This window comes from Crocodylus porosus, unplaced genomic scaffold (assembly GCF_001723895.1).
Source record: "Crocodylus porosus isolate Cpor-Errol unplaced genomic scaffold, CroPor_comp1, whole genome shotgun sequence".
Classification (NCBI taxonomy): Eukaryota; Metazoa; Chordata; order Crocodylia; family Crocodylidae; genus Crocodylus; species Crocodylus porosus.
Genome location: NW_017728951.1, coordinates 20,078,640 through 20,097,408, shown reverse-complemented (window position 1 = coordinate 20,097,408; position 18,769 = coordinate 20,078,640). Strand labels below are relative to the sequence as shown.

Sequence of the window (18,769 nt, the reverse complement as noted above, 5' to 3'; positions counted from 1 at the left end):
AGCCAATTTGAAAGTTCTTACTTAAACTGATTGTACTCATCACTCCTAGGAAAGGTTAAGGAAGGAATTCAGATTAGTGTAGGTAATCAGTTATCAGGACTCTTCCCGCCGTTTCCGTCATCCTGGTTAATTTTGTGATCCAGTTAGACCATGTAACATGGAATAAAATAACAAAGTCATTACTGGAATAGCTCAAGATTTCAGTAATGTTTATAAAAAGCTGTTACATTTCTTTGATGAAATGTAGGTCTAAAAGTATAAATTTACTGCTATATTTAATAACATTCAACAGAAATATTGAACTCTGTAAAGACCTAGGGATTGCTCCCTCTTCTGTTAGCTGTTGGTTACAGAAGGCACTAGCTTCTGCAAGCTGTTGGTTTACCAGCTAGATTTTCTGATTTTTCTCTGTCTGTCTGAAAGTATGTAGTATTAATTGAGTATTTTTAAAAACTTCCCCTCCAGAAACTAGTTTTGACTAATAATCAGTTGACCACCCTTCCAAGAGGAATTGGTCACCTTACCAATCTGACGCATCTTGGGCTTGGAGAGAATCTTCTTACACACCTTCCTGAAGAAATTGGTAAGATGCTGTTTCTGCTTTCACATACAGTATGATAAAGCAACAGTTGCCAGGTGGAGGCAACCTCTGGCCTGCAGCCTGTGTGGCCCACCAACTTATTTCATCCAACCTGTGAAGATGGGATGTAGGTGGCCTGCCTTTGGACCAAAGCCCATTAATTTAGCTTGCTGTTCCTAAAAGGTGCCCTGCCCTAGAGCCCTGAGAGGGACCATATGATATGCATCTCGTATGTCCACAAAGCACATAAGTGCCATACTGGGTCAGGCCAGTGGTCCATCTAGCTCAGTATTATTTTGTCTCTGACAGTGGCAGAAATCAATGCTGTAGAGAGAGAGAGCATTGAACCATTTATTGCTAGAGTGACCTATCCCTATTTGATATCCTTTCTGGCATTCACAGTTATTGGTTTAGAGATGCTAGAAGAAACATTTCCAAGTTTCTCCACATGAAAAACTTATCACCAGAAGAACTCCTGTCTCGGGAAGAGCACTGCAACGTGTTTTCTCGTAACTGTTTCGTAAAACTACAGTAAAGGAAATCGTCTGTTTTTTGCTGATTTTAGTTATTCTGTATATGAACAGTTTACAGAGGAAAACCAAAGTGGAGTAATATGTTTCTCTGTGTTAGCACCTGATAAAGTAGATTGTTGTCTGCGACAGTGCATGGCTCTCTGAAGCAGTTAGTCCTGAAGGGGGCCACCCTGCCTTGCCTTCTGCCTTCCTCTGTGAGTGTGGATAAATAGCATTTTAAAATTATTCCACTTCAGAGCTGAGCCTCTGTAACTGTTCCATCCATCCACTTTAATTGGAAGTGAAAGCACTGTAGCTGTAAACCTGTTTTGTTAAGGTTTTAAAGTCAGGGCAGTTTCCACTACAGTGGTATAGAACATGGGGCTGTGGGCAAACCCAGTCTCCCAGTGCCATCTCATCCAGCCTTTGGGGCTGCCTACAGGTCCAAAAATTTGCGGGGGGGGAGTGGGTTGCTGCCCAGTTTCCAGATCTGTGGGGGCGTAGGTTTGCACAGTGGCGCAGGGCCTGACCTGCGTGTACAGGAACCAGCGCAGAGCTGATCCAGTCTGCTGGCCAGCCCCTTGCTACTCATCTGGCTCACAGGGCCAAAAGGTTGAGCACCACTGGGTTGATCTATCTGCCCATTGCTGCAGAGAAGCAAGCCAGCCCTGGCTCTTACTGGGGTACAGATGGGTGGGAAGGTTGCTGCATCTGAGACCAGAAGTCGACATGAATAATTTCCTTGGCAAGGAGTCTCCAAGTGAAATAATCCTTTTGATTTGGAGAGCTTCTGTTTGAATGCTGTTATAAGCCATGAGAACAAGAGGGAGATTTGCTTTTATATTTGAACATTTTCTTTTAACCAGGTACACTGGAGAATCTGGAAGAACTGTATTTGAATGACAACCCCAATCTACACAGCCTTCCTTTTGAGCTGGCTCTCTGCAGCAAACTATCAATAATGAGCATTGAGAACTGCCCACTCAGCCACCTTCCGCCTCAGATCGTTGCTGGAGGACCCTCGTTCATCATTCAGTTCCTAAAAATGCAGGGACCATATCGTGCCATGGTCTGATGCAAATCGGATTGTCCCATACACTGTACAAAATCCAAACTGCATTAATGTTACCATTATTTATATATACAATATGTGCATCATGTATTGTATTATATATATAAATAATGTAAAAGGCAAATCTGAGACTGTATTATGTGTTTCTGCTAATAGAGGAATCATAGCCATTTAGATTTTTTTTTATTCTGTAAAAATGCTTGTCTAAGTTTTCTTTGCTGAATTTGATGGATGTTTGTCTGAGTAATCTGGAAATGCCAGTTCACATAGTGATTGCCAACAAATTCAAAAAATTAAATTTAAGGGAGAAAAATAATTTTGCTTGCATCTACTTTCAGTGAAGAAACATGCACACAATCTTACAGAGTTGAACGTTTGTTTCCCTCCTCCTTTTGTGTTGAACCCAGTAGGATCGTATGTCCTGAAGTTGGGATTTTCTTTAACTTATTTTGAGATCTGAAACAAACGGTGTTTTTATATTGTTTACAGTCAGAGTAAATCACTGGATTTTATTTTGTTTTGATTTGCTCTGTTTTAATCAATCATATCTAGAATTTATATGCTTCTGCTGAAAAATTTTTATTGACCGGTTTATATACTAAAAATATTCACTCATCAAAACAACTGGTAGGGTGGAAAAGATGCAGTCAAAAAGAGCTTGAATTCTTTTAAGTCTTGCTTCTCTGTGGGCATAACATATCTGAACCGAGCCTTTTGTGGTTGATCTTTTCTAGCACAATTAACCTTTTCAGATTGGTAAAAATATCAAATGGTCTCAGTGAAAAGCAGTTCTTATTTTGTGAAGTTACAATTCCATAAGGTCTAACAGTAGAGTTGAATGGCAAGGAAATAATATATACGAACCTTTTCTATTATAAAGTTATCATGAATTACAATGAGCAATTTTAAGGATTCCTCACAGTCCTTGTACAAAAAATGAATGTGTCTTACTTTTAAACACTGCAGTTATTATATGTAAGTTTTAAGGGTGGTTAACAATGTACTATGGTTTTATATCTTGACTTGCCTTGTACCTCCTTCCATGATGGAACCTCTGTGTCCAAGCACAATATCTTCACACTGTGCTGTTTTGCTGCTGAACTAAATGCACTTTTCCCCACTGCTTGGGGCACTTGCTTCAAAATATTCAGTTCAGTACCACGGTTATGCTTTTATATAACCTCATCCTGTCAACTTCAGTATTAAAACCGATGTTATAAAGAGGCACTTTTTTTTTTTTTTCATTTGTGCATAGATGGTAGCTCCATAGAAATACTGTAAGTGGTTCACACACAGTTCTGTTCCCTTTATCTTGGTTGCTTCAAGGCAGAACATGCTTCAGTGAAATGCACACCACTGCTGCACGTGCAGTGCCAGTTCCCCTTCTTTTCTTTAAGAAGATGGAAAGTCTAAGGGCAGTTGCATTCCAGTTGTTCACTAAACTGTCCAGTTGACTTGCATAATGGATTGCTGCGGGGGTGTCGTGAGCTAGTGTATCTTTTGAACAAAATGCAATAGTCAATGCCATGAGAAATGTATTTCCCATGTGGAAATTTGAGGATATGATTTCTGGCTTTAAGATTGTGCTTAATTTTATGTATTGCCTTGTTCTGGTTTTCCTAACATCGACTGTAACTTGTGTTCTGTTTTGTCTGATGTCTTTTCATTAACAAGGAGCCTCTTGAAAGGCAGGTGGAGATATAAAACCTTAGAGGACTTAAACATGCTGTAAAACTATCGTAGATGTCACTGGATTTTACGAAGTAATGTCCTTTCCCTTCCCTTGTATTTTTTTTTTTACATCTACTGTAGCTTTTCAGTTTAGATTTTAGTTTATGAAAGGTGTATGTTACATTTATGCCTGGAGTTTGATCTTTCTCAGCAGTAAGTTGGTAAGCAATTGAGATGCTGAAATGTCGTTTCAAACTGTAATGGAGTTTCTGCATTTACTGTTAAAACCTATGCAGTACTTCTCAGTTCATTTGGGGACAACCTTTTTTTTTTTGGTTGGTTGATGAATTTCCTCAAAACAAAGATGACTTTGCCTCGTGTCTTTTAAGTTATATTGGCTGTCTTCTCCCATTTGCTCCTCCAGTTCCCCTTGAATGAGAGTTTATCCTTTAATTTATAAATCATCTCATCTCTGCCCTTTGCAACAGGGCAAGATTTTAACAATGAAATATAATACAAGAAGAATCATTTTAGAGACTTCCCAAAAGCCTGAAGTAGTAGTGTATCGAACAGCAGGGTGCCAGTCCTGCCCTTCCCACCTCCTGCCCCCTGCCAGTGGAATACATGCTTCCGATTATCATGGGCTAGAAAGATTCAGGTATGGACGTTGTTGGGCTGTATTCACGGAAGTGAGATTGTTTAGGATGTAAATATTGTGATCAGATTAGTTAAGATGCATGATTAATGACTCTGATTGAGCTGACCCCACCTTTATAATACTCCACAGGATGAGAACTTGGTTACCAAAAGTGCTTGTTACAGTCTTACAAATAAACGTGCAGTCTTTTGATTTCACTTAGAGGAATGAATAAAGTACTGAATCAAAATATAGTGATGTTAAAAAGAGGATTTTTTTTTATCAGAGTATCCTTGTGCTAGTGTAGTTGTGGTAATGCTAAATACTCCCGAGTCGTCTTTGGGAGTGTTTTTAATTTTTTAGAAATTCGGAGGTGAACATTTGGGAGTGTCTAGAGGGAGAGATGATTCAAAGCAGCGCGAGAGACGTTCTGGGGCAGAAAAGAAACTTCAAGAGTTCAGAAGGTTTTCCCTATAACTCGAATTATGTACTTTGGCTATTAAATGAGTATCTTGGATTTGGGAATAAGCTTTAGCAAGCAAAATAATTCTGTATTCTGAATTCCTGGTTTTCCAGGGTGTTAGATTGTCACCTAGGTTTCTAGGTTGTCTTTTTCTGCCAAATACCATATGCTGGAATTCATGCTCTCTTGTATACATTTTAAGATTTTACATCATGCTGGTCAAATTAAAAATAAGTAAAATAAGATATGGTATATTCAATCATGAGCAAGTTGGAGGAACGGGATTCTGAAGGGTATTTAAGTAGCAGGTGGACAAAGGGCTGTTCCAGATGTTTCGATTAAAACTTACTTCCCTTGCCATACTGTTTTGACTAGTGTTATCTCCTGAAATGCGTTAAGGCCAGGTATAGACTTTACACTTTAACTGGTATAAGTGATTAGAAATGAATTTGTAACTGCCAGAGAAGTTCAGCACACACAACCAGTGTATACCCATAACAGAACAGATTAGTTTTTGTGCACAGACTGGTTTTAAAATGGTGGTACCTGGTCTAAGATTTGCCCCGTCTCCTTTCCTTCCTCCCTCCCTCCCACCTCAAGGGCGAATATGTGTTTGGTTCAGTACCGAGCTAAACTACGCTGCTTACAAAAAACTGTGTAGCTTCGATTCCGCCCCTGACTTCTTGAATGTCTGTACCTAGCCTGAGAGACCATAATTCTAATAAGTGTGACAATCTTTAGGTCCCTGGTCTGGATGCAAAAGCAAATCATGACTTGTATTGCCCAATTCGGGCAATATTGGCAACCAATATGGGGCACTGTCATGGAGCATGCCGTGACTAACAAGCAAAATACTGTGCTACAGAATATAGTGTTATGGAAATCTGATAAAGTAGAAAATAGACTAGGGAGCATTTAAATGTAAAGGAACAGTTGTCATCGTGAGTTGCGTTTTGAAGCACGTACTTGCATTTTCGTTGGCCAGGTAGAAAGTTGACTGTGGACTCTTGGCTGGAAAAAAAACGTTTTTGTTTATAAACACTATAAAAATATTGAAGTTGCCCCTCTGACCACCTCATTTAGCTTTCTGAACAGGAACATTTAGATGAATATCCAAACATTGGTAACTGCAGTAGAAATACTGTGTGTGAAAGTAGGGTGACGTGGTTCAAAATTGGCACTTTGAGGTTGCCACATGCTACTGGAAACTTAAATCCATGTTATTTTATTTTAAAACAATCTAGTAATGTAGAATATTTGGTGCTTCAGTGCCTCTCTCTTAGACTTTCTGTGCAGTTTTGTCCATCTTTAGCTGATGTTGTGTAAGAAATTGCATGTTCAGACTTCTTGAAGGTAGTGTTTGCTCATGTAAATGGTTTAAAAAGCAGTACTCTAGATGGTTAGCACTTAAACCCACTGCATCACCTAAAGCGCAAAAACTTTCAGTACCATATTTAATTCTGGAAGTCTGCAAAATAGCTTTTTTTTCCTTTCTTTTTTTTTTTTTAAATCTCTGAAGGATCAATACAAACTCATTAACATATCAAGGGACAGAGGATGTCTTCATTCATAACCAAGGAATCTAAATGCAGCAGAGTACTTTTGTATAGTCAATATTGCACCTCAGTTGTATGTTGAACCGGCATGCCAGAACTTGCTTTTAATTAGACGTGCAGTTGGCAGTGATTTGCACAACACACAAACTTCAAGGCACAGTTAGGACAATTACAAACAAATTATAGCATCTACAAACAGTATCAAATGGTTTTTGTTTTTATTCTAGCAAAGATCAGAAGATCATGTTTATTATTATGATATTTAGGTCTTAACCGGGACTGCACAGGATTTTTGCTGTGGGAAATATACCAGACCATGATAATTTGTGGTCAAAAGCTAAATAAGAGTGTAAACAGTCTACAAAAATGTACTTTTAATCTGAATTATTGTAATGTTGATTATGTCTATATAAAAGATTGCCTTGCTTTTTTATAAAGTCATTCTGTATCAATGCATTCATTATAAATATATTTGTAAATGAGCTGCCACCGAGTCTTTTGAAAGTTTTCTAGTGTTAAAGTCTAATTTAACTTGGAGGTAAATCATAATTTTGCAGTGTCAACGACAACTGAGAACTGCGTTTTCATTATATATACCTCTTCACTCTTTTGAAGATATTTTTTTTTTTCCAAGTCAAATACAAAGTGAAATGTATACTGATTTCAGGAAACTCCAGAAGTTGCATGACGGTAACTGCTCTAAATATCAGATATGTAAATTGCACACCTTTATAAAGCAAATGTTTGTACAACCTTTTACTTTCATTTTGTTCTAGTGTCACAGTAAGACATAAAGAGGATAGGGTCACTGTTCTCTTCAGAAGGAATAACAAACCTTGACTCTGGATTTTAGTGGAAAATGAGTTCCTGTGAACAAAATAGATGCCTAAAGTGCGTAAGAGACACAAAATCACCTAGATTTAATCTCTTTGGTTTAATAAAAGAAAACATTTCCAAACTGACATGATGCAGTGTTGCAGGATATCTTCTAACTGTGTAGCTTATTACAATACATAGCCACTGTTCCAAGTAGCTAGTGCTTGCATTTTATTCTTCAAGCAAATAGACCAAAAAAAAGAAGAATTTTAATGCTACTTTGGCATTTCCAGAAATGCCAGTAGCCCCATTTAGGAGACATTGCAGCCGTCCAGTATTTAGGTGATCTTGAGATGTGCTCTGGAAAGAAAAGGTTGAAGTATTTTGGGTCATTACGGGCTGGCAATTTGGGCAGAAGCTCATACAAAAGTCTCCAACCGTCTCAACAGACAGTGGACAGAGATGGTGGGCAACTGCTGATGCCAAGAAGCTTGCACTTACCTACACTATCCCATATATCTTGGCTGGGTTGAGCTTTTCTTCACCCAAACTGATTCAAGCTTGGTGAAGCATTGGGGAAAGAGACTGCAGCACATGGGTCTGATGATAGGGTAATACATCTAATTGGTATCACCAGGTTTAGGACACTTGAGAAAACGCTTACCCATCTCCCTGGATGCACATATGCACATTTTAAAAATACTGAATTAGAGAATGAAAAATAATTTGATTTTACATCTGCTGCTGCCTCCTTATTCCCCTCTCTTCCATCCACGTGTAGCTGCCATTCTCACGTGCAACCCCGTTCCAGTTTCCTTCACTGGCTTCCTGTTGTTTGGGTTTAAACTTCATTGTGCCAGATGATGAAAGGCAGAACTACTTCTGTGATTACATTTCAGACCTTTCAGGTTCCACCTCTCCTGTTTAGTCTGCCAGTGATATAAGTGGTTAAAAAAAAAAAAAGTCCTGCCAAATTTTCTCAGTTTAAAAAAAAAAAGAGGGGTGGGGGGGCTTGACTACACATTTTTTTTTCTTCACACCTGGTATTCTTTCTGAAGTTTTCTTTGTACACTTTTTTTTTTTTCAATAAGTTTCAATTTTCTCCAGAAAATTGCCTTTTTGGAGGGCTTCCATTACAGCGTCTGCAATCGCCCACTTTCTGTTTTGGTCAACAGCGCATGTCTCCCCTCCCTATTCTATGTCTAGGCAAATCAGCTCTGTGCCTTGTTGATTCCTGTCCTCTATGTGTGTCCACTCCATCTACGATCTCTCTACCCTTTGTTTCTCCTGTCAACTGTTTCCTAACGTCCAGAAATTAGATGAAGAAATTGCCAATGCCAGGGCTCCCAAAAATGACCACTACTTCTCATGAATAACTTGAAGAGCTCCTTCCACTGAGCCTCCAACCTCCCTTGTCTACCTGTGATTAAGATTTTTTTCAGCTCTTTGTGGGGCAGAAACAGTTCCTTGCTTTGTCTTGTACAAAACTACACGTATTGGAAGGGCTTGAGAAATAAGCGTGACAAAATGAAACCTGCACAGCACCACCCACCAGATGTCTTGATGAACGTGAAAAATACCCCACTGCTTCTCTTGGTACGTATCAGTGACGGTAGGAAACAGCCCTGGCAGGGCAGTCCCTGTCCCTTTGCCGGAGGCAGAATGTGAACCCTAGTATCTGAAGTTACCGAATCTTGCAATAAAAGCGTTAACACAGTGCTAACGGTGGACTCCAGATTTAAAGTGAATAGTTAAATCCTAATCAAAGTAGGCTTTGGAATGTCAAAGAAGGGGTCTGCAGGCTGGATCGGGCAGTGAGGAGCTGTGAGCCAGGGTGCGGGATCAGTGAAAACACGGGCTGTGGTGCCCATCCCCTCCACAGCGCTTCCCTTGCTGCAAAGGGGAAGGGAATCTGCAACAAGGGTGTATACAGACAGCTGAGCAAAAGCTTCCAGACTGCAACTACTGCCAGCAAAAGGTTGCCAACCCTATAGCAATAGTTAACAACAGTACTAACTATATTTACCAGGCAAACAGCCGTTTATATTGTAAGATACTGAGTACTGTCAGCTCCTGCTATTGTGGGTAAATACATTCCTTCATGATCTTTGGGTGCAAAATATAACTAGAAATATTTCCCAGAATAATCTCAAAGCATTTTGCTTTTGTCAGTAGGATTCCTTCATCTGAAAGTACCAAAGTACCTGCAACTCTTTTTTGTCTTCTTCTGGGAAAGCATTTCTCACTGGGCCTGCCTGGCTCTTTATTTCATCCAGAGCACAGGCCTTGCAAAGATGAAAGGCCTGTTCTGAAGGCAGAGGAAGTTGAGCAGAGGAAGGGCATGGGGTAGGGGAAGAGAGCGGGTGCGAAATGCTCCTTTCCATGTGTCCCTTGGAGAAGCTGCTTTGTGATCTATGAAATGTTGTGCAGTCTCTGTTCGATGTTGAAAAAGCTGCGACGCGGCCTGGGTTTGTACAGAAACTTGCCAGATTTCCTACCAGCTCCCCTGCCTGGCGCCGTGGCAGTGCGGTTTCTGCCAGGCAGGTGTGAAGCTGACACCCTGGCAGCCCTTACTCTGCTCTGGGGCGGTAGGGGGCTGCGAGCACTGCAGATCGCTTGTTTTGTGTCTGGAGCAGACTGAAGTTATCCTAACACAAGCTTGGTAGCGTGGTCCAGAGTTAACCCTCGCATAAAGTGGTGTAACTTTGAGAAGCTCCGAGGGCACAGAACACACTTTAACATGCAGCCGCTCATGTTTTAAGGGCCCATAGTATAATGTGCAACTTCACCCTTATTGAAACAGGCTGCTTTGCCGTTCCTAAATACGAGCTGTACTCTGACCTGAGTTGCCAGTCTAGGTGGTGGGAAGCTGCTGATGTGGATGCTCTGTAAGGCTGTTGCGTCTGGTTTGACATTTTGGGCGTCCCCCTTTTCTAAATGTGCTCAGTAGCAATTACACCTGGGCTTCCAGTTGCCACTTCCTTGCATGTGTAGCCCCAGCTGTCATTCAGCCTAAGCGAGTAGAAAGTCAAGTTCAGAGAGAGTTCAGCTCTAACCAGCCACAGGAAGCTTGCAGCATTTCTTATGAAGCTGTTTCTCCTCTTAATGCTCGTGCTGTTGCATGCGAGGCGCACTGACAGATCGAGCAGCAGGTTCAGAAGCAAAGCAATGATTTTTCTCAGTAGCTCTAATGGGAGTTACTCCTAGCATCACAAGGGGAGAGTGGGCATGATGATTTGTGATGCTAGCAATGAAATAATTTCTTGAAAGGATTGATTCAAGGCAGCAGTTGCCTGAAGGCAAAGATGGAAGTGAGGCAGGAGGGTTCGCTAAGATCCTCTGTGTTGCAGTGAAATGCATCTTCGGGGGCTGAGGGAGGACGGTTGATCCAGAGGAGCAGAAATTTGCTGGCGTAACCTCCATCCAAGGTTTCATAAGCGACCCATGACACTTAAAGGCTGAGGAAGAGCACTGCCTGGCATCACCCTTTGTGCATTTGCGGGAGGGGGGTTGGCTCCAATTTCTCCCCAAACTCTTGGGCAAAATGCTCTCGCCACTGCCAACAATGGCAAAACTCCCCTTGGCGTCAATGGAGCCAGGGTCTGACGGGGCAGAAGCGGAGGGCTTAGAGTGAACCCCAGAACAAAGCCGGGTGCCACCGCCTTTTCCAAAAGGGTCGCTGTCTGTACCAGGAGGTGGGCACTCCCACGGATGTCCGTAGGAGATGAGTGCTTCCCAGAATTGGGCCCCTGCGCACCGATGCAAAGCCAGAGCAATGATGCCACCGGCCGTGGCAGGCAGCGTGAAGGAGATGCATGCATGACGCCATTGCACCGATCCTTTGCATCCTCTTCCCGATTCATTCGTTTTCATCCTCCTGTTACCTTGCCTGTGGCAAGTATTGCAAGTAGCTGCTGAGTCCTCCGGGTGAGCGTGGTTGTGTGCAGGGCTGCCTCTGATTTCCAGACCCTCTATGGCAGATTGTGCTAAGCAGTGAGCTCTGTCTGGGTGGGTGAACTGTGTTTTGCCTGTCACCTTCTCCGAAGCGTGTGCTTTGCATTATCACCTGCGTATGGCAGCTGGCTGGCCGAGTGGTGCTGGGAAGTGCACAAGCCCTGACAGGGTTGCTGTATTCTGGACAGCTCGTGCTCATGCTCGTGCTCGGGTGTGAGGCATCTTGGGGTGAGCTAACCAAGCCAGGCAGGGCCTCGTGATGGTGTATGACTCTTCCTTAGTGGAGCAATGGGTTTTCTACTAGCAGGACCTTGACTTCGGAGGACTTACTATCTGGGTCAAGTGCCTGTGGGATGGGGTGCAGTGGCTTGAGTCTGGTCATCTCTCAAGACAGCAATAACGATGAGTAGGGGCCTGGGAGGCAAGACTCCCGAGGTAGGGCTGAAAGAGCAAAGGTTATTCAGTCTGGAGAAGAGGAGACCGAAGGGGGATGTGATAAGTCTTCAAGTACGTGAAGGGCGACTAGAGAGGGGATGGAGATGGGCTTGTCTCTGGGGCGGTAGGGGACAGCACTAGGAGCAATGACCTCGAGCAGCAGCAGGGGAAACTTAGGTTGGAAATTAGGAGGAACTTTCTGGCTGAGGATGGTCGAGCAGTGGCGCGGGCTGCCTGGAGAGACTGAAATCTTCATCTGTGCAAGTTTTCAAGAGCAGGTTGCACAGACGCATGGATGGGATGGTTTAGGCTGGGACCATCCTGCCTTGAGCAGGAGGCCGGACTAAACCTTGCAAGATCCTTTCCAGCCCTACTTTCCCACGATCCTCTGATCCCCACTTCCCCACAAAAAAAAAAAAAAAGCACGGGCAGAAACAGAAAAGGGCAGGTGCTTTTTCAAGCAATATATTGCACATTAAGCAGACCCGGCTGGGTGCAGGGCACCCGCTTTTCCCTTCAATCCCATCTCTGTCTCGGACCCAGGATTCAGACAGGGTGAGATGAAGCCGTGGGATGTGGGGGGGTCAGGACTACCTGTTGCTTTCCAGGTCAGTGACTCTCCCGTGTTTTTTAAGAGTCGAGTGCAGGTGGTGAAGAAATTCCTTTGCTAAAACCTGCGCGGTTTTCTTAATCGCCATGTTGCCGCTGAAGGATGTGGTTAAGAAATCAGCATGCTGACAGCTTCCCGTCCAAGTAACTCCGGGCTTGGGAGGGCAGAGGCACCAGTCCCAGGGCCTGCAGGACCCCAGCGGCCAAGAAAGATGTCGGCGATGGGCTCTCGGGAGGCACCTGAGAGCCACACGCACAAGGGAGCGGCTGTGCTCAGAGCAGGGTTTTCCAAGGCTGCTAGATGATTTCTCTGCATCATTTCCTTTCACCGCAACATGGTGAAACCGGAAACAAAGGGAAGCACCCAAGCTCGCACCCTTCTACTGCGGAGCCTCCTTTGTCCTGAAATTGCTCCGGCGCACTCGGCTTTCCGGGGCCCTGCGATTTCAACCGCTCAGTCTCTGGCCATTTTGTGTGCCAGCCTTCAAAGAACGGCGGTGCTTGTTTTACCTTTAAAGCTGTCCCGTGAATTTGGGATTCGTTTGGGTGGAGAACGAATGTGGCTACGGGACCTGAACCTGTTCAGCCTCCACAAGAGAAGGTTAAGGGGGGACCTTGTGGCCTGCTACAAACTGGTCAGGGGGGATCAGCAGGTATTGGGGGAGTCCCTGTTCCCCCGTGCGCTGCCAGGAGTGACCAGGAATAACGGTCACAAGCTGGCGGAGGGTAAGTTTAGATTAGATATTAGGAGGCGCTACTTCACAGTCAGGGCGGCTGGGGTCTGGAACCGGCTTCCAGGGGAAGTGGTGCAGGCTCCTAGCCTGGGGATTTTTAAAAGGAAGTTAGATGAGCACCTTGCCGGGGTCATCTGACCCCGGTGCTCTTTCCTGCCAAGGCAGGGGGTCGGACTAGATGATCTTCCTAGGTCCCTTCCGACTCTAGCTACTATGAAACTATGGCAGGAGCGTGGAGCCGATTTGGCGACATTAGGAGCAGCGCGTCCGGCTCGCTTTTAGGGAAGTGGTTCTGCGTGCGTTCAGACGGGACCTATAACACGCGCCTCCTTGGCTGGGGTGCGGCCCCTGTCTGCCCCTGCGCCTGGGTTCATGTGGAAACATCCTTCCCGGGGTGCCTAGATGGTTTCATTTGGTTATTTCCAATTTCTGCAGTGACAGGGAGCTGGCACTCTCCACTGCTCTTACCTGTGGCATGTTATAGGGTGTTTCTGGGTTTGCACCTTGTAGCTGTATCTGAGGGGTTGAAGCGGTTTGGGTAAATGATTGCAGGATTGCAGGCCCAGGGTGGGAAGGGGGGTCCCTTACAGTCCTGCGCTCCTAACAGATCGACGTGACCAGTCTTAGCCTTTCACTTGTTTCCAGACTTCTCTTCAAAGAGAGATGCACCCCAAACCCAAATGGTGACACTGTGCGGTTATGACAGAGAAGCCGTGCAATGAATAGAGTTGAGGGGAGAGATGCTGAAATATCTTGAACCAGTGAAGCACTCTCCTCTTTAAGCGGCAGCCCATCTCATGGAGCGATTTCTATTGTCCGGACAGCTATTCATTTCGTCTCAAAGAACTTGTTAAGAAAATCTGCCGGGCTGTACAGCGAAACCTTGCGCGAGGAGATCCCAGCAGGACAGGGACGGAGACCAAAGCAACAGGCGGCAGGAAACTCGCCGATAAAGACCGGAGAAGCAACTCGTGCCGGTTCACCTCAGCGCACAAGGGTTGGTGTGGCAGGACGTGGGATACCTGTTGTGATGGATCTCAGTCTGGGCGAGCTGCTCCGGCAGTGGCGAACGTTCACGTGGGTGAGTAGCTCCGTGCTGCCTGATCGGTGCGTGTCATAAACAGTGTCCCCACGTGCATGGAAAATCAAAGGGATTAAGCATCTGCACAGAAGAGCAAAAGCGATATATTTTATTGTCTTGTTCGCATATCATAAAAAGCCCATCCAGCTGGTAAACCCCCAGGCAGGGTAGAAATAGATGGTTGTGCAGCAGGCTCAGCAGCTAACCACACAAATAGGTGAAATCAGCACAAAAGGAGTAAGGCCAACTTCCATGGCGGCTGCTGCCCACCCTGCGTTCCCCGAGCGCCTGCCCTGAGCTGAGCAGGAAAACCTGCATCAGCGTTTGTGCGCGCCACGAACCTTCACGCATTTCACCCGGGCCTTGCCTTTCCCTTCCAGCACCATCAGCAGTGCCTCCCGCACGACATCTTGCAATCCAACCGCGGGCAGCGATCCTGCTGATGTTGCTGAGAGTTTTGTCGGTAAGTGATGTTACAGGGTCAGGCTCTCGGAGGGAAACCTGTCCGCTAACGGGAGCCCCCGATCCTCTTCTCTCTAGTGAAGACTTCAACAGGACAAAGAGCAAGGCCCAATGTGCGGCATCACTTGTTGACACGGGGATGGGCAGGAACATGTGGTGAACTCATTGTTAAGGCATTTAGTCTGACCTGTATAATGTCGGCCTCCCACTTCCAGCCCACGACCCCTGCCTTGAGCCCCGGGTCTGCAGCGTATCTTCCAGCAGGGCATCCAGCCCTCAGGTGGTGCTGCATCCATCATGGCTGGTGGCTTCAATGGGCAAGTACCATTACCGCGTTTTTTTTCTAGATCTCTTGTTCTGTGCCCCGTGTTTGCTTTTTGTCTGGGTCCCCGTCAGAAAGCCTTAGTCGCCTCTAAGCTCCTAAGGGGCGAATTTTGTTTTCCTCCAATTCGGAGGTTCCCAAACCGTGGTCCGTGGACCGCCACTGGTCCGCCAGCTCCATCCAAGCGGTCCGCAGAAAGGCTAACGCTGACCAACATTACACCCGACTTCCCCGAACGTTGCTCAAAAAAACCCAGGTCCATCCGTTGCATTCGAAAGGTAAGACTACTGATACTCCAGTATGAGTTGTGCGCGCTTTGATCCGCAGAACAAGAAAAGGTTATTAAGTGGTCCGCCGAGACCCTCAGCATCATTATGGATTAGAGCAGTGCTTCTCAAACTTGTTTTTTGGGGGGTTTTTTGCAGACCACTTGAAATGTGCTGTTTTACCCTCGAGGAAGAGAAGCTGCTTTGTAGTTGTCGGATCTGACCCTTCCTCTCCAGCAATTCTGGACGTTAGATTTCGTCGGCCTGACCGCATACGTCTCACCTGTCAGGCACCAAGTATTTTCTTAGCTATTGCCCTAATTACTGTTTCCAGGGACTCTCTTACCATATATAATTACCCTTTATGTCATTACTAGAACGTAGATGGCACGAGTCTTTTCATTTGCTCTCTTTAAAATTAAAAAGTCGGATAGTGGCTTTGTCTGGAAACAAGCTCCTGACCTAGTTCACGGCAGAGGCGTTTGACACGAAAGCTGCAGGCTTAATTAATGACCTGGGATCAGCAGCACAGTTCACCTTGTGAGGAAGGTATCTAAAGAGTGTATTGGGCAAGAGGGTGTAGTCAGACTGGTATCACCGCTGGCTAAGCCACCTTGTCGAGTGGGAGAGAAAAACCAGGATAGGATTTTTTCTGTCCTTTCTGTTCATGAAGTGTATGCTTGAAGCTCAGAGATGTGTGTGTGTGTGTGTGTGTGGGGGGGGGGTTACAGATGAGAAAGGAGAGTGCTTCATCATGGATCTTTTCTTCTCCTATTTGATTCCAGGGTTTGAATAAAGAAACCCCAGACATCTGTGATCGGTTACGGTGGGAATTGAAGAGAATCTGGGCGTGAAAAGTGCAAGCAGAGTGCACTGGTCTGCTGCAGGTACAGCAGGATCTCACTGGGGGGGCGGGGGGGTGTCACACGAGCATTACACACCCTGGGAATTGGGTAAGACATGCAAAGCACAGGAATAAGAGGGGCTCACCATCTGCACCACAGTCTAGCACCGAGGGAGTGAGGCTCTGGGCAATCCTCAGCCTGAGACGTCACGGCCCCATCTCCCACTTCTCAGGGATGGACCCTGGCAGCCAGCCCATGCACGAGGCTGGTGGGGGGGCACCCTCCACAGCTCCTATCGAAGCTGCCCCCCCCCCCCCCCCGAGATGCTGAGCATGCAAGCTGAATGGGGCCAGAAGGAGAGCAAGAAAGGGGGAGCGTGACTGTAGCCCAGTGTTGAGGACAGTCCCCTGGGATGTGGCGGGCCTTTCCCTGGTGCCAGAGTTATTTCTGTTTTCAACAAATGGGTGCATAATGCAAAAGCAGGCTCTTGCTTGCTAGTTCCCCTCTGTCTGGCACTCTTGGCTCTGTGCTGGCCCTCTGTTTCATGACAACCTCTGAAGTTTTGAAGTTTGCTTTAAAAAAAAAAAATGACACAAAAACCCTTCCAAGCATTTTTACGAAATGGCCCCGTGTAGGAAGGTCCTGTTTTTCAAATCAGGGATGGGTAGAGATGAGGTGGTTATTAACATGCCTTGCTGACAGGTGCCGGGAAGAAGCTAATGGCCCAACCCCTATGCTGGGATGGAGGCAGACAGATGCTGCACAAACCAGAGTAGCTTTCCTTGGTGCTTTCAGGGGTGAAGTTGCCCTGATTTAGGGGGCTCTGTCTTCTGCCTGCCACCCTTTTCTTTTCCCAGTCTAGCACTGATTATACTAATATAAATGTACCTACTGTTGTGGGTCTCGCTCGCTCTGTTTGGAAGTGAGAGGGGAGACCGCTGCAGATCTCAAAAAGGGCCCTTGCGGTGAAAACCTAATCAAAAAAATCAGCACAGCTCAGTGAAATAGTTTGGCTTCAGCAAGCAGCTCATTTCAACGACAAATAAAGCACTTTGTCCAAAATGTTCGGACTAGTTCTGCCGCCTCCGTCTGCCCTGTCCAGTTGCACAGCAGGCAGTCGAGGGCGGTAATAGCTTCTCACTCGGCGTCTGCGTGTGTGTGTGTATAATATACGCATCGTTTAGTGCCACGGGGCCACCGAGACCTCTGCGCTGAACTAAACACTAGAAAGGAGGGCGAAGAGGGATTATTTTAAGATTTAATTTTCTTTGTAGCAGAGGGAGTCATAGCACCGTGCTAGTCTCCTACCGAAGGGGGAGAGAGAAAAACTCACCTTAAACGTGCGGCGGCATTACCTTTCTCGTGCAAAACATACTTGGGGAGTGAGATATTTAAGAGCCTCGGTGCTCTCTCTCCCTTTTGTGCGGGCGGCGGGTTTCCGATGGCTCGGCCTTCGCTCTCAAGACTGGGAGGCTGGGCAGTGCCATCCAAAAAAGCCAGTCGTCAGCCCTGAGCGGTGCAGGAGCTGTTTCCCTGGCTGCAAACGAGCTGGGCACTGCTGTGAAGAGGGGAAAATCTCAGCTGAGCTCTCTGCCTGCAATGAGCCACTGTGAGCGGTAGGTGCCACTGCACCCTTGCTCTGCCCTCGGTCCTGCCTGGCTCCCTGCGCATCCAGCATCACATCTGCTCGCCTGCCGGACCAGAGCAGGCCCCGTTACCTTCCCTCGCTCCCAGCCCACGGGGCGCTCGGTGCAGCCTGCACCGCTGTCGCTCATGCCAAGGGGCCTGGCCGACGCGTGGGCAAGGCAGCCTCCTCTCGCCTGGGAGGGCCCCTCTCCAAGCAGCCTGATGGAAGAAACTTTTTAGCGTGAATCACGGTGCAGCTTGGCCGTGAAACTCGGGCACGAGATGCCCCGGAGAGGATGATGTTCATTTGGAAGACAGTGGGTCCCACAGGCCGCGGCCGGGGGGCGATGCCGGGGTGCTGGGCCCTACCCCGCGCCTGGCCGGCAGCGTTGGGGTGATAACCCAGGTGTGCACGCGTGCTCTCTCTCTCGGACGGCGCGCCGCTGGCCCTAGGAGATGCCAGGCCACGCGCCGCCCCTTATGCCCGAGCCCCCTGGGACCATGAGCTCATTTACTGGCCTTTGGCAAAATGCGAACGGCCTCGCTCTGCCCGCGGGCGGGTGCAGCTCCAGCCCAGCCGCAGCTCAGCACCCCTTTTGCACGTCTTACCTGCTGCAGTGGCCACACGCGTCTCCTTGCTTTGCGCAGCCGTGGCAGGCGGGCTGGGAGCTGCTGTTTTGTTCACGGCTGGTCCCTTTCTGCCTGCAATGAGGACGCGGCTGTGCTGCGGGTGCGCGGCACCCCCTCCCTGCTGCATACACAGCATGGGGGGCTGTCCCGTCTTCTCTGCAAAGGCCCTGGCTGGAGCTGGCTACCTGCCTGGATCCTGGTGCCCGCCGGGCCAGGACTGGTGCTGACCCTCCCGGGGTGGGGGGAGCGGGCGGGCACAGGGGCGAGCCCTGGCACCCCGCGGGGCAGGAGCCCGACGGGGCCGGCAGAGCGGGGGTGTCTGGGGCTGGGCAGCGAGGCCGCGCTGGGTGTGAAGGGGCCGAGTGCAGCAGTGTGTGTGAGAGAAGTGTGCATAAGGGCTGAAAAGGTGTGCAGTGATGAGCAGGGAGGGAGACTGGTGACCCAGGAGAGAGGTGCGGGCATGCAAGAGTGTGTGTGTAAATTTAGACAGGCAAGAGA

At 46.8% G+C, this 18,769-nt stretch overlaps 1 protein-coding gene and 1 long non-coding RNA gene across 2 annotated transcripts in view; one reads left to right on the top strand and one right to left on the bottom strand.

Moving 5' to 3' along the window:
• SHOC2 (SHOC2, leucine rich repeat scaffold protein) overlaps positions 1-4,739 on the top strand; it is a 49,478-nt gene extending 44,739 nt beyond the window's left edge. Inside the window, exons 7-8 of the mRNA XM_019556166.1 lie at positions 466-583; positions 1,959-4,739. Of these exons, the coding sequence (XP_019411711.1) occupies positions 466-583; positions 1,959-2,167 (327 nt within the window). The 3' untranslated portion in view covers positions 2,168-4,739. The remainder of the gene's footprint in view (positions 1-465; positions 584-1,958) is intronic.
• Positions 4,740-12,721: 7,982 nt separating this feature from the next.
• The window catches only part of LOC109324309, a 10,062-nt gene continuing 4,014 nt past the window's right edge, over positions 12,722-18,769 (bottom strand). Inside the window, exons 2-3 of the long non-coding RNA XR_002104900.1 lie at positions 12,935-12,937; positions 12,722-12,731 (exon numbers count right to left, since the gene is read on the bottom strand). This is a non-coding gene — a long non-coding RNA (uncharacterized LOC109324309). The remainder of the gene's footprint in view (positions 12,732-12,934; positions 12,938-18,769) is intronic.